Source organism: Paralichthys olivaceus, chromosome 1 (assembly GCF_024713975.1).
Source record: "Paralichthys olivaceus isolate ysfri-2021 chromosome 1, ASM2471397v2, whole genome shotgun sequence".
NCBI classification, from domain to species: domain Eukaryota; kingdom Metazoa; phylum Chordata; class Actinopteri; order Pleuronectiformes; family Paralichthyidae; genus Paralichthys; species Paralichthys olivaceus.
The window spans coordinates 13732223-13748725 of NC_091093.1; the positions used below are offsets into that span (position 1 = coordinate 13732223).

General features: G+C 41.4%; 1 protein-coding gene across 1 annotated transcript in view; it reads left to right on the forward strand.

The window, feature by feature from the left end:
- Positions 1 to 16503, forward strand: part of kif26ba (kinesin family member 26Ba) — a 79469-nt gene that overhangs the window by 36834 nt on the left and 26132 nt on the right. The window contains exons 5-7 of the mRNA XM_069522245.1: positions 4462 to 4666; positions 15081 to 15296; positions 16096 to 16189. Of these exons, the coding sequence (XP_069378346.1) occupies positions 4462 to 4666; positions 15081 to 15296; positions 16096 to 16189 (515 nt within the window). The remainder of the gene's footprint in view (positions 1 to 4461; positions 4667 to 15080; positions 15297 to 16095; positions 16190 to 16503) is intronic.

Consider the following 16503-nt stretch of genomic DNA (forward strand, 5'->3'; position numbering starts at 1 on the left):
ACACACAGATCCTCTTGCTCACTGTTTGCACACATAACCACATCTCCTCTCACCCAATCTCTTTTGTCCTCCTCATCCTCCTCTTTCTAGCTCTTCTCTCACCTCCAAGTCTTTCTTCTAATTGCCACCTTTATCACTATGTTCTCTACTTTCTCTCACTCTCCTTCCTTTGCATGGGGCTTTTTATCGGTCTTCAATTCTCTCCGCTAAAGAATTGTTCCGTTTCCACACTGACCTTTTCTTTACCTCTGTTAATGTGCATGTGAGTAATATCTTTCATTAGTACCAATCTGTCTATGAATATGTCACACTCAAACAGCAATGCTCCGTCTCCACATTGCTGCAGTGGCCCTCGGGGGATGCTGGATAGAGACATGCTGTACTTTCCTAGGTGTGTGTGTGTGTGTGTGTGTGGGGGGGGGGGGGGGGGGGGGGGGGGGGGGGGGGGGGGGGGGGGTGCGTGATTTTGCTCACTGGGGGAAGGGGGTTTCTATCGGTGCAGGAATTTTTTGCTGCATGCTCAGAGGATTGGACCTTAAGGGATTTGGCCGTGTGTGTGTGTGTGTGTGTGGTTGCAGGTAGCAGAGTAAATGAAAAGGTCCCAAGTGAACTGATGAATTGGGAGGGCGTTTTGGATGGAGATTGGCTGCTAGATAGGGGGATGCTGTCACTTGCTCTGCCTCTGCTCACCACTTACTGCCTCTCCACTGTTTCCCTTAAAAATAAATATTCCACCACTTGATAATTGGCACCCAATTAGCCCCAATTAATACTACTTGATTGATTATTTAAATTGGTGGTCAATGATGAACACATCAGCATATCAAGGGCCTGATCACACCACTACTGCACTTGTTGCTGTGATTGTTGCTCATGTGTCATTTAACAGTAACTAAAAGCAGTTTTCTTTTATTTTGAAAGAGAATTAAAATGCCTTTTGCTCTTCAAGTGGCAGCAATAGAGAATTCAGCTATTATATCCATTCAATAATTTCCCTCCGTAAAGATACGGACGACTCTTATTTCTGACCTTGTTATGTCACATGAGAAAGTGTTTAAATATTTAATATGTAATGTTAAAATGTCTAAAACAACTACAAGCATTGGTCACGATTATTCATTGTCGTTTGGTGCATAATGTGAATAAAACTTAATCACATCTGTGAACATGAGTTGCTGCTGAGTTGTGTCAGGTAGATTTCCATAATAATTATGGTGAAGACAACAACGCTGCTTCTCAACAACATCGAACTAGATCTTTTGTTTTTTGGGGGATTGAGAGGCCTCCAGTGGCAAAAACACAAAGTTATCATGACCAGCTCCGATATTTAGAGTAGCTCACACATGTGGTACAGGACACACGTGCGCCTGAAGAATCATGTGGACATTGTAACTCCATGTTAAACACAACAATGTAATAATATTTTATTGCTCATGCTCGTGTTCACTTTTACAATGCAGCATATCTGGTGGAGTTGTAATAGGAAGTGGAAAGTGTGTAAATTGGAAGGGATGTGCAATGAATAGATAGTGTATGCCCATGCCAGTCTTAATGACCACACACACACACACACTCACACACACTCACACACACTCACACACACACACACACACACACACACACACACACACACACACACACACACACACACACACACACACACACACACACACACACACACACACACACACACACACATCTCTCCTCACTTGACGGCCTGCTAAATAGGGTGTAATTTTCTACAGAGAAAACAACACAGTCAATGGACACCAGTAATAAATCAGCTTTGTATGTGTGTGTGTTTCAAGGGAGTATTTGCATGTATATGTCAAGAGTAAGTGTTTGTAGTGTGAAAGGAAGAAGAAAACAAAGCAGCAGCGTGTTACTGGCTGGACCATTTGTGACCTGTGCTGCTTTTTAACAAGAGACTGACGCATGAAGGGACAGAGGGGCAGAGAGGCAGGGATGGATGACGGGATCAATATTTGTAAGGAAGGCTGAATGGATGGTTGGATGGATGGCTGAATATATGGAGGGCAGAGAGGAAGAAGAAGGCAAAGGGAGACAGCAAAGGATGGAAATAATGAGATAGAGGGAAAAAATAAGGGATGTAGTAGAGTGAGAGGGATTTAAGAGAGGAGCCATGAGTGGAGGTATAATGGAGTAGGGGAGGGTAAATAAAAGCACAAGGGGGGTAACAGAGGAAGAGCTGATGGATAGAGGGATGGAGTAGATGGATGGATAACAAGTGCCCTTCACTCTAGTGCTTGATTGGAATAGATCCACTTGGCCAAATCCCAGGCCACTTGTCATTAAACACTACCAATTAGTTTGTGTGTGTGTGTATGTGTGTGTCTACCATGCTTGAATTGTGCCATAGATTAAACCGGTCAGGGCGGGAGAACATAATGTGAAGACAAATATTTGGTTAAAATTGGGGTGGCCGATGGATTTGAGGGATTTGTTTAAGAAACAACAACGACAAGAAATGTGACACAGGTTTTGCACCGTGAGCAGCTGCAGTTATAAATGACCAGTAGAAGAGAAAATACAATGCTGCAAGCAAAAGTAAGTGTTCATGCTACATGTAGGGATCTCCACCAGCAGAGGAACCGTGCATGAATCTGTAGCAGCTGCAGCAGCCATGTTGTTCCCATTGTTACCTAGAAATTAATTCAGACACATCCCTCACTGAATCCTCAGTAACCCCATTATTATTTTAAGATGCAGTGGATTCATGCACCTGACAAATAGCAGTGTCTTTCATCATCTGCAACACATCTGTATGTGGTTTTTAATATTCAAATGATATAATAAGAAAACCTGTAATCGCTTCTGATCGCGTTTTCTGCAGTAAATGTGTAAGCTCAGCTCGCACATGTTGGAAAACCACTTAGTGGTCTTCTGGTGGAGCTTTGTTTCATACAGTGTGTGCGCTCACGCTCACACTGACGGTCCCAAACACGCACCTACACACAGATTCACACACAAATCTCCTGGGAGAGCTAGTCAAATGGTGAAACGCTTCGTCGTTCTATGGGTCACTGAATCCACATCTCTCTTCCCCCCACCTCCCCCTTCCTCTATTTATCTCTCTCTCTCCCTCTACCACTCTCGCTCCTTCTCTCTCCCACCCCCCTCCTCGCTCTCATTTCTGTAACCTGCTGCAGTTAATTGAAAGCCAATGGTGTGAGAATATGGCTCTTTGTGGTGTGAGAATATGGCTCTTTGACAGAGAGTGTGTCAGGGCGCAAGGTCCTCCCTCTCCCTCTCTCTCTCTCTTTATAATCTTAGAAATATATGTGAGGATAGATGAAAGCAGAACAGAGCAGGAATCCCTGCCAGTGCTGTTTTAGAAATGTTTTATTTCATTGTCTTGTAAACGAAGCTGCTTTCGGATATTCCTAGCATTGTCAGGGAAGTCTGGATTTCTGCCTGTTTGAATTGTGGCCCCTTCAATTGCAGATAAGGAAATAAATGTACACATACAGTGAAATATTGCAGCAAATCAATTTGGTGAATTATTGCCAGAATATTAATTCGCTCTACCTCAAGAAATATTTTTATAAGAGAAACCCCGGAGGCCACAAAAGTAATCAAGTACAACAAAATCAATCAAATTATACACAAGCCAACATTCACCAGTTTGCAAACTAAAACCATGAGAATAAACTATTACATTTGACCGTGACATTTTTTCAAAAGACGAAGAAGACAGAGATGGTGAAAATTGTAATAACTGTCTCTTTACTATTAAATACTTAAATATAGGTTAAACCAGAATTCAGATGTGAATATATCTGATATTTTTGCTTTGTGAGAAAGAAAGAGAGTTAGAAATGGAGGATTTAAATTAGACTTTTACTTTTGCGCTAAGAGAAGCAGCAAGAAAGAACCTGCTGTGTTGATGTTAGAAATGAGGGAGCCAAGAGAACAGAAAGACAAAGAAAAGAGACGTAGAAGTTGCAGTTAAAAGCAGAGGAGGAATAAGGAGAATTTGAGAACAGAGTAGACGGAGTATATATGCACGCACACACACGCACAACATTATTTTTATATGTATATTGTTGTGCCAACTTTTGAGCTAAATGCCGCAAGGGAATTGAGTAGCAAGAAAGCAAATGAGCCACTCCCTCACCAGATGTTGGTACATATGTAAACAGCAGTGTGTGTGTGTGTGTGTGTGTGTGTGTGTGTCTGTGCATGTCTTTGTGTGTGTGTGTGTTGAAGGGCATATAATCTAGTCCTATTCTGCAATTAGCATATTACCATGGTTGTTCTGCGGTAAACTACGAGGATGTAATTATAGACCCATGCACATGTGCCACCGTCTCTTACTGCCCCCCCCCCCCCCCCCCCCCCCCCCCTTTATATCTCTCCACTGAAACAATTCTATGTTTTTTTAATTTTAACATTAATCAAACTGACTCTCTCCTCTTCCTCTCTACTTTTTTCCACCAGAGCTGCACAAAAGTTAAACTTAGCCTCCAAGAAGAAGAAGCAGAAGACGGCTACAGTCACACTCCCAGTGACATCATCATCATCCTGCGACCCCCCTCTGTTTCCCACCAATTTCAGCTCCGCCCTGGTGGTGGCCCCTCCCCCAGCTCCACCCTGCCTTCTCCGTGCAGCCAATAAGATAAAAGATACTCCTGGGCTTGGAAAGGTAATGGAAAAAATACTTGAACTGAGTTGATAAACTACCTTTAGATATTCTTATATGCTATATTTGCTATCAAAAGCAATTTGAATGCTGCAGAAGACTGATAGCTACAGGTTAGCCAGACACATAACTTACTATAATAAATATCACTTTCTTTGTGATGTGTGAAGGAAACAATTCATCTCAGACTTTAAAGTTTATTATTGTAAATTTAAACTCTGAGGGTTAAACTAGGGATGCACCAATCTGAAACTGACACTGGTCTGACACTGACTCATATTGCTGTGCAGGGCCTGTTTTACACAGGACTCTTTGGAATGAGCTGTTTCCTTGGTCTATGGTGATGCTGGTTGCAGTTTTCTTTTTTGAAACTAAAGTGACCTGCAGTAATTTAGTTGTGGTTAATAAAAACCAACTGCAAAACCCTGAAGCTGCACCACCGCTGCTGCACACAGAGCTGCTCACCTGTTAATTCAAAGTTCGAAGCTTGACTCAGTACGCAGAACTAGTAACCGGAATCAGATGTCGTGAACACAACCATTGTCACGATCAACACTGACACTTATGTTGATGAGTCCCAGCCGCCACTGCTAGAGCGCTGGTCACCTGTTTGTTCAAAGTTTATTAATATTTCACCCTAAATTCCACACTGCACTTCCTCGGTCCCTCAATAACACACTTGCCAAGTGTAAATCTGATAAGATGAACAGTTCTTCAGATATGCAGTTACATAGACAGACAGACAAAGATTTCTGGAAACAGTAAATAGATTCCATCTTGGAATATAACAGTACAATACAGTACATATATATATATTCGCTATATTTTTGGGGTAGCAACGTTTAAATCAAGTCTGATGATGCCTTAGAAATAAAAGACGACACTGGTGTTGGATTGGTCAATATCCAAAGGAGTATTGGTGTCGAGACTGAAAAAGTCAGGTCAGTGTCTTACAGACAGAACAGTGTCATAGCACATGATTTAAATAAAGTCAGGTGTTTTATCACTTGATTAAATATCACAAATAGAGTCGATTTGCATTTAATTTGTTCAACTGATGCAAATTTCATTGTATTGTATTAGGGGACTAATTACTGAGATACTTGCAAGTTGCCTAATTTTGACATAGTGTGTGTAATATACAAGTATTGATTTGAATGTTCAGGTCTTAATGGCAGTTTTAATGAGATTTGGTTTTCGGTTGAGTTCTACTGCATTTTACAAAGTACTGGAATGAGCTCAAAATATTGAGCTGTTGTATTGTATCATGACCTTGGGCAGTTTGTCTGAGAGTGTCTACCGGTGTGTGTGTGTGTGTGTGTGTGTGTGTCACCCCTGCTGTACCATAGTGAAATGTAGCCTAATGGTTACCACGGTAACACATCTCAGGCTGACAAAAGTCATCTGTCACCGTTGCTACTGGTTGATGAAACATGTGTGTATTGTGGATGGGGGCGAGTCATGCTTCTCAAGTGTGTGCAATATTGATCGTCCATGTAATGAGTTTTTAGTGCCCCCTCCTCCACAGTTTGAGCGTGGGGCCCACTGATGGCATGTGTGTGTGTGTTTTCTTACTGGGACAAAATAAATGAGAATGGATAACAAAATCAAAACAGCAGGGTCCTTCAGTGGAGGCTTCACAGGGACCCCACACAGGTCCTGTTGTGTTTCCATGTGCATGTACACATGGGTGTGAGTATTAAATTCTAAGAGTGCATCACAGTTGGGTGTGCTTATTGTGTCTGTGAGCTCCTGTCTGTGTCTGTGAGTGAATCGCTGTATGTTAGGATTTGTCTCCATGTAGCCTAATGTTTTTTTTTAATTGGGCCTTTATTGGACAGTGGGTAGTGAACAGACAGTAACAAGGGGGAGAGAGAGACAGAGGCTGGAAACAAACCAAGAATGTTGTGGTTATGTGGCTCTAACCATTTGGCCACTGGGCTATTCCATTAAGTGTGTGTGACAATGTGTGTGTGTTGTGTGACATTTACATGAAATACCAGATGAGAGGACAAACCGAGCCACTCATGTCAATTAAATTAAATTTATAATGAGATGAAGTAAAATCTTCCTTAATTAAAGTAATCCTGAGTGATATTAAGAAACATCCAGTCCGAAAAACATTGATATAATAATATAATAAATTCAATCTGCAGCCATCAGTTTGTGAGTTATTCACTATTCACAGAAATATCACCTAACAAATCTGTATTTAAACCAAATGTACCATATTTGAAATCTTGAAATCTCCGAGACATATTTAGTTTAGATGTTTAATATATTAATTGTGTTTTTGTGCAACTGATTATTTTAAGTCTCGTATTTTTTTGTGTTCTCTTTGTTTCTCCTTTGAGTCTCTGTCTCCGTTTTCCTCCATATGGAGGTGACAGATGTCTCCTCAGTTGTCAGGGAGACAGATTCACACTCACATATTTACAAGGGCTCGCAGACACAACAGCCAAATAATACTTATAATTCACACGCCAACACAAAAAACCCCACATATAGAATATGTTAGGAACCATATTCACACAAAAAAAACTGTGCACACACAGTGCCTCTGTGGTCTCATTGTTTAATTCCAGGCTTCTGTTTAATCCCACTATGAGCCTCTGTGATCTTGTCTGGCCCACCCTGCTGCGTGCAAATGTCTGCTACTACTGCTGTTTAATTACATTTATCAGACACCGTCCTCCTCACAGTCATGTGGACCTCTCTCAGCCGCGATCCTGGTGTCGTCTGTGTTACTGTGGGTCTTTGATCACAGTGTCCAGTCCTGCTGGTAGACTGCTAACCCTCAATCAACTGTGACAAACCAAAAACCAAGTCACTTAAAATAAGTTATTTCTCATTATTTGATTGTTCAAGGATTTTTGACATTTAGGGAATGCGATTATTTGCTTTTTTGCCAAGTTAGAAGAGAAGGTCAGGACCACTCTCATACCTTCTCATACCTGTTATTAAGCATAGATTGTACATAAAGATGGATGACTCATCCCACTATCTAAAGACAAAATATTCCAGATACAAATGCTGCCATCTTGCACATTTCGAGCCAGAGTCTGTGCTATAGAGATCAATGAAGCAATGGAAGCAAGGTACTGTCAATACACACATACATGCTCGACCAATCATGAGTTAGTCTCATTTAGTCTGATCTGTTAATGCAGCTAGCTTGGTTCTGAGACAAGACGTAGTCTGGACTCTTACTTACTTTCAAACCACAGCCCCTCACCCTTTCTTACAGATATTTTGTGTCTACTAAGTAGGTGGGATATTTTATAAGCTAAGTTGTTGTCTGCAAATTCTCATATTCCTGATTTTTAAATTCTGCAGTCATTGCTGTGATTTCAAATGAAACATGTACTAAGAGAAGCAGGAGAAATACTACCAAGGCAGAGAGATATTCTGGTATTTGGACCCCAGCAAGCCTGCTCTGTGAAATCGATTGACTCTTGCCAAGACCTAATCAAGCACACTCGCATCCAGACCCTTATGCACACACACGCACACACATACACACACACACATGCAAACATATGGGAAGAAGAAAATGGCTGTGGTGACATTTCCCCAGTAAAAATGTCACCTGCAGTGGGGGTCGGTTCCCTGCTGAAATGGCATTTGCACAGATTCACACTCGCTCACTGGCTTGCATGCTCACAAAATCATAGGATTATAGTGCACAATGAAAGATGTCAAGGAAGCAGCAAAGCCCCTGGTGGAAGTGTGTATGATACATCTGCAGAATACATGGGCTTGTCTGCGAGTGTGGTGGGGGGGTTAGTGTTCTCCCTGATGTTAATACGGCAGAAAACAGATTGAGACATCACATTTAAAGCCAGGGGGAAATCACCTGCACAGGTCAGATGTCTTGCTGTGTGTGCATTTGTGTGTGTGCATGTGTGTGTGTGTGTGTGTGCGTTACAAAGTCTAAGAGAGAGAGAGATGGTGAGAGTTCAGCCTTGTTCCATTTAGGGATGTTGAATTTAATAGAATCCCTCAGTGGATCTGTCTGAGTGGCATCTGCATCTCCAACTCCCCTCTGTTATTTCTGGACATGGAGCCTCTACATGTTGTTGGCAAGCTCTGTCTCACTTTAATCAAATCAGCCAGCTGGGAGTCCTCCACTCAGAACACTGGCTGCTGGGGAAGATGTGTATTAGAGGTGTATGTATTATCACTTTAAAAACCCACTCTACACAGTAATATAGACTGAAGTATCTCTGCGTGAAAAAGACGATCATTGACGTCTTCAAGATGAATCACGATGTAAAATCATCAGATAGACCACCTGAAATTAAAGGTGCTTATTAACAGTTAAAGACATGTAAAATGACAAATCACAGAAATATTTGGTCTGCATACACACGCTGCCACAAAAAACAAATGGTCTTCCTCTTCCATCCCTCATCATGCCCTCTCTGCTCCTCTCCATGTCTGAATGCCAATGAAAGACTTTTTCCCCTCCTCTTTCATCATCTGCAGACAGCATTATGCACACAAACACACACACAAACACACACACACACACACACACACATATTGCGACTTGACCTTGGGGGAAAATGATACCATGACAGCTAATCAATTTTTAATAGCAGCAACGATCCCTCTCAGGCCACAAGCTGTGTGCGTCTGTGTCGTGAATGAGCACATGCATTTTCCATGGACATTTGTGTTTTCGTGCCAGTCTGTGTGTAACTATGCTTCTTGTATCAAAACCATTGAATGAGTCTGTTGTGGGAACCGCAGCTGAAATATTAATGCTGTTAGTGTTGGCATTGCCTGAGCATGGGATTTGGTAGTGTAATATAATGGTAGTATGACAAGAAAATGCTACATAAACCTCTGTATTGTTAACACACTTATCCTGAATCATTGTTTTGTTTCCTGTACTGCAGATACCTGATGTATTATTGTATTATGTTGGAAGCACTCACTGTTCCCAGATGAGTATATCAACATTTGTAGTCATTCACACCTTCTCTCCTCTGCTCTATGCAGCTGAATAGTAAGAGAGAGAGGTTCAGAGAGAGTGCATCATCAAATACTGATACCCAGCTTTGTATTAAGTAACTATATACTGTGCTACTAACACTGTGTACATACCTTTCAGTTATTGCTCACAGTGGGGTGGACATTGGTGTCACATCTGGGTTTGATCTACCTTTGTTATTTACTTATTCTCAGCAAATACAATAAAAAGACCAGAACCAGCCTGTTGGTTTGTCTCTCAGGACTTGTCCGATTTTCATACTGTGTCTGTGCCCACGTCCATTCATTCCCCCTGAACTGACCATAATATAAGAATATCAGACGGCTGTGGCTCAGGAAGAGGTGGTTTGTTCACCCGGCTCTTTCTTGTCTGCATTGTCCCCAAGTGTCCTTCGGCTAGATACTGAACCCAGTATTGCCTTTGATGGTTGTGTCGGCATGTGTGAATGGTGTGTGCTAGAGGAAGAGTTGCATATAGTGTGTGTGTGTGTGTGAGTGAGTGAGTGAGTGAGTGGATTAATGGGACCTGTTAGTCTTCGCTATTGTTAGTAACTTGTGAACAATATGCAAATGTATATAGAGAGATTCATTTGTAGATTAATTTTTAATTTGACAAAATGCCACCCAAAATTATAATATTCAGTTATTTCACCATCTCTTTTAAATGAGGGATCTATTGGGTAAAATAGTGGCTCATCCCTCTTGGTTTACACCCACATTCATACACCACCATTGTAAAACCCTGCTGTGTGTCTATCAGAGAACAGCCCCCATGGATCTCCTGATACTGACAACTGAGCTGGAATGAATAAATTAGTTAAAATTAGAATTGATTGACTGGAGCCTGAACTTGCTTGGGATTTTTTTTATCTATCTCTGTTTATATGTTTTCCCAGATGTATGTTTCTGCAGTGTTTGGGAACCAATTAGACCACAGTCTCAGTCTCATTGATTTTCCAGCCAATAGCAATGAAGCAGTGCTGTGAGGGGATATCGAACAATCTCGTCTCAGCTCAGGTTTGCTTGCTGCTGTTTAGGTGAATTCCTTTACTCAAATTGGCTCAAACACTTCATAGTGCCTGAGTGGTGCGTGAGGGTCTGTTGAGGGTCAGGGGGAAAAAAACATGACTCTTTTCCTCAACATCTGTCATAGCATGTACCCTTAAACAAGGTAATGAACCTCCAAGCTGTTCCATGTGTGATCAGCAGACCTAGAGGTTAAACACAGCCTGTGATTTTCTATGTTAAAACAAGGAATCATAAACAGACTCAGGTCTCAGCAGAACATAGATATGACATGCAGAAGTTTTCATATGGATAAATTCAAACAAACTTCCTCGCCTAGCGTCTCACGCCCTCACACCATTATTTTTCTTCTTCACATCCCTCCACCTTGCATCAGTATTCACTGCAGCATAAAGTGTGAGAAAAAAGAGGAGAGAAGAGAAAAGAATGGAAATAATAGGAAGAGGAGAGAAGGTTGGATTACGGGATGGAGATGGGACAAAAAGAGAAGGGAGAGAGTGGAGCAGACGGTGATATCGAGCAAGTCTTGTCAAACAAAAAGAGAAAGAAGAAGGGAAAGGTCTATACAGTATGTGTTGTGAAAGAAAGCAGGGTGGAGAGAACATTTGGAGAAGGGAAAAGAAGAGAAGAAGAGATGGATGAAGGGATGTAGATAGAAATGGACTGCTCGAAATCAAAGAGTAAAGCAAACAGCCGTCACAAACAGGCAGATTTAGAACAATGGTTTGTTTAAATGATGCTCAGCAATGTAGATTCTGCTGTATACATTGAAACTCCCTCGGTCAGAACAATGAAACATAGTTGATCTGATTTTGCTGACATATCAGTTTCCCTGATATTGTTTGGTGATCATCACCACAGTGCCTTGACAGTTTGAAAATTAAAGGGCAATGGAGGTCTATGGCCCCATGTTCAAGACTTGCCTTTTCACGTATGCATTCAAGGCTGGACAAGGAACAGCATTCTTGTATTATTCTTTAATCACACACATACACAAACACCGGTAACCCTCTACCTGACATAACGAAGAAATGAGCTCTCGGGGGGGAGAAGATTTTATGAGTTACGCCTTGTAAAGCGTGCAGTGGTGAAATCCTTCCCTGCAGGCTCTTACTGATGTGATGGGCTCTTTTATTGGGGTCAGGAGAGGGCGTAGCACCTAATGGTGTGTGTGTGTGTGTGTGTCTGTGTGTGTGTGTGTGTGTGTGTAGAGGTATGGGATTGTTTTCAACACAAGCTCTTGACCTGCCAGTGAAGCTTAGTGTCTGAGATTTCTTGGGTCACAGAGGTCACTGGTTTATTGTATTCCAGGGGAATCTCAGTTTATCTCAAGTCTTCATCGATAGACCCACTTTTATATTTACACACGTGTAATTATCTCCATCTGACAAAGGCTTCAACACAAACACTCTCATGCACACTCACCCACTCATACAATTTATTGAATCAACTCTCCTAAATGGCCCATAGCCATTAAATGATGCAACCAAAGGAAAGACTGTTAATGTGTTCTGTGAGAGAGAAAGAGAGAGAAATATAAATATAAACAGCAACACAATAAGAGCTATTAGTATGATATTTGTCTTTGTGCTCTTTACTTGGCAGTATATTACCAGTAGGCTTTTATGCTTTTTTCAATAATCATTTTATGTGAGTTCATTCAGGATGACATGACCTTGTTCAGGTTGCCTTTGGTTCTTTGCCCCAGGGAGATAAAATAATCAGTAGCAAATAAGTTGTACCAAATAGGACAGAGATTTTGGTTTATTGTTTTATATACATACTTAGATGTTTATGTTATCTAGAAGCACAGTTAAATAGTGGAGGTGGTAAATAATCCAATATACTGTAGAAATAAAATACAACTCAGAGTTTTCAGTATATTTGTAGCATTTGACAGACATTACATAATCCATAGACATTTATTTTTCATCATCTTTCTTCCTTTCCCACATTTTTATTTGTGATCACATCCCTGTTGGCAGCTGATAGATCTGTATGTAAATAAACATATACTAACAGTCCTTGTTCATCCTGTGAATCTTCTATCTCGGAGCGCAGCAGGGTTTGGAGTGTTTTGGGATTACTGTATGATTCGTGATCCCCTGGTGGTGTTTAAATGGAAGCGCATGTGTGGAATCACACTTCAGACGATGATTCATCTGTGCTAACAAGCACAAAAAGAAAAAAAGATCTCTCCTCCTCTCTCTCCTCCTCTCTTAGGAGCCACATAAACACAGTGGTCCTTTCATCAAACCTGCTCCTCTGTGCCTTGTGAAATAAATCCCGACATTGTTAAGGTAGCACATGGTTTGAAACTCAATAAACTAATAAAAATAGATTTCACAGACTTTTTTTAGTATGACCCTGATGCCCAATGCTGTCGAATTAACACACAATTAGTAATGTCATGTATTGTAAGTGAGATTTTCTTGCTAGTTCTTAATCTCTTACTACTGTAGATGTGAATTTTAGTCTATCTATTTATCCCTCCATCTTTTTTTCCTCTATACCACACTTATCCTTTATCTATCCCAGAATACAATGGGAAATGCAGGGCACATACAGATACCCTCATTTAAAGTTTGGCTTGTGGTCATTTCAAGGACTGAGGACCACAACTTCTCTCCAAATGAGACTCAGAGTCTCACCAAGGCCAAAACTAATGATGGAGTTTCTGTGAAGTCATAATATCAAGAATGTAAGGATGAGAAACAGCAAATGTTCTGCCTGTCAGTCTGTACGTTCTATACTGTCAGACGCTTTGGTGTTTGTGAGACATTCAGCCCTTCACTTCAGTTGTGCTTTAAGCTCTCTATCAAGAAAACTTCTTTACATTTTGTGCTGTCAGTTTTCAAAGCTGTACCTAATTTACCATGAACCTCCACTGAAACAGATTTCACACTATGGCCATCATTCATGTTACAGAGGAAACTAAAGAACCTGAGCTGGTTGCATTCTTGTCTTTACATTTTACATAACTAAATATGCTTTCAGGGCTTTGATCCAGCTTGTTTTTTTATGTACATTCCCCTGATCACTCTCATAGATTACCACTTATAGTTTGGCCTGTGGTGATGCTAGTTACAGCTTTCTTTCTGACACTGTAAAAGTGACCTGAAGTAATTGAGCTCAAGCGGGTAAAGACCAGCTGCTCGACTCAGACACAAAGAGCGGTTCACCTGTTTATTCAAAGTTCAGTGAAGCTCAACTCAGTACGCAGAACAGCAAACTGGGGGATCAGTTATCGCTGCAAAAGTGTAAAGGGAAATTGAGGATGACAGAGAGCAAGTCTTCAAAACAGAGCATAACTCTTAAAAGTAAATAGACTCAGACATTTTATTACTATCCCCATACACTTTAGAATCCATCCAGTGTCCCAGTGTAACTATCAAATATATTTGATGATCAGGGCGGCTCAGATCGGTCCCCGAGACAGTTGCAGTAAAGACTGGATCATAAATCGCTCAGAGTACTGGACACTCTGTGCCAATCATTTACTTCACCTAAGCCATACTTTGAATTGTCAGAGGGTAAAAGCTGTTGTAAATCTTCTGGATAATGCTGGGGCACCTGTCAGATGGACTGAATCAGGGATACAGGCAGTGAGAGATCAAATGGGTGTCAAAGATAAGCTTATGCAGCAATGAGAGGGAGAGAAAGAGAGAGAGAGAGATAATAAACTACTGGAAAATACTTCAAACTTTAACGCATCTTTAACTGACAGGGAAAAAGAGTTGTTTATGTGTTGAAATGTTCCGTAGCGCACTCAGATGTGATGACGCAGCGTTTTGCTTCCTCCAATATCAAAGAAAACAACAGCAGCTGTCAGGCGGTAAATTGTGGCTGCTAACACTTTGTGACAGGAGTGGGAGGAAGGGAAGAGGAGGAGAAAGGGCTAAAACAGGATTCCTGCACTTCAGGCTTTTGATGTGTGGCAGTGAGCTGAAGGTAGAGAGAGAGGATGGGTGAGGAGAGGGAGAGGAGGGGATTTAGGATAGAGGCAGAGAGAGATAACGAAAGAATGACGGGTGTTAGGAGATGGGAGGAGGGAGGGAGACGCACTTTGTGTGAATAAGTTGATGAGAGAGAAAGAGTGTGTACGTACTTGTGTAAGATGTATTAAGCTGAATGTTGTGGATCTTTGGGGGTCTTGTCACAGGTAATGTGCAGATAGGTTCAAATGCCTTCAAGCAACAATCCTGTAGAAATATCAAGTTTCAAGATGGGACTGTTTCCTCCGAAAAAAACACATTTCATCCCAAAGTGAGGAAGAAATGGATTACCAGCACGACTACCAGTGTGTTTCCTGTTCCCCGTTGACTACAGTCTTATGTTACTGATTTCTAAAGTATCAGAGCAGAAATCAAAGTTTCTATTTTCTTACCTTCAGGTGAAAGTGATGGTGCGGGTGTGCCCGGTGTCGCAGTTGGATGCAGCCGAGTCCAGCTCTTTCCTCAAAGTGGACCCCAGGAAGAAACAAATCACCATAATGGACCCGGGAGCCAATCAGACGCCAATCGCTGCTTCCCAAAAAAGAGCGGCAGCCAATCAGGTCCCGCCAAAGATGTTCACGTTTGATGCTGCATTCCCTCCTGATGCATCACAGGTAAGAGATAAGATTTTAAAAAAAGGCATTGGAGAGAAGACTGAGACCATGCTTATTATGAACAGGCTGCACGAGCTGATATGTAACCATACAGCTCCCTTTCATCTGCTTTGTATGTATTTCTAGATATTATAAGCTGGGTTATAAAAAGTACAGAATAAAAAAATTGAATTTTAGGCCTTAAAAAGTCTTAAATATGAAAATATTATGGGCTAGGTCTTAAGTATGTTTACTTATTGGTTTTAATTATGTTAACGTTCATTTAAAACACTTCCCTCGCACTTGCATAGTTTTTAATGTTATAAAGATATTACATGCTGTGATAGAGTTATTAACAAGATAAACGTGGTACTTATAATGAGTAGTCTACAAATATGCCAGTCAGAATTGATTTCAGGACACTTGGTTTGGATGTGGGAAAGATGATGGGTACCTACTGTCTCTGCCTGTAGGTTAAGAGATAACTTGGTGTTTCGAGAGTTATTCTCTACTTGGCTACTTCACCTTACCTTCGATTATGAGGAAATGTGTAATTCCGGGCACTTTACAGAATAGTGTTATTCATTATGGTCTTAAAATGTCTTAAATTGATGCCTGCATAAACCTTGCGTGACTCAAATGTAAAGATCTTTCATGGTACAGAATGAGTAGAGTCAGTATCTCACTGCTGCCATCAGATTTTTAAATGGCTGAGGCGAAAACCATTGCACCAGTTCTCAAATGGATCATAGATGTTTTATTAACCCTCTCCCTACCCGTCACTTAATTTCTCTCTTTCTCTCTATCTGCCTGTTGCTAGGCTGAGGTGTGTGCGGGAACGGTTGCCGAGGTGATCCAGTCGGTGGTGAATGGAGCAGATGGCTGTGTCTTCTGCTTTGGACACTCAAAGCTGGGTAACGCTCGCACACACACATGCACACGGGCTGGGAACATCGGAGCGTGTGCAGCTTGTGAATCATCTTCAGCGTGTCTGTCTGACCGCCAGTGTTGTCAGTCTTTCACTTGGCTGTCTCTCCGCTGGCCCTCGTCTATCAGAGAGAGAAAGAGGAGGATTAGTGTCTGCTGAAGCTGAAAGCATTCTCACTCCGCTCTGTCTGTGTTTCTGTCTTCTTCTCGCTCTCTCACTAATCCCTCTGAAGCTGGGTTTTTAGAGAAGCTGTCTTAAAAAGGGTCAGGACCTCTCGCTTCTCACTGCAACACGTCTGAA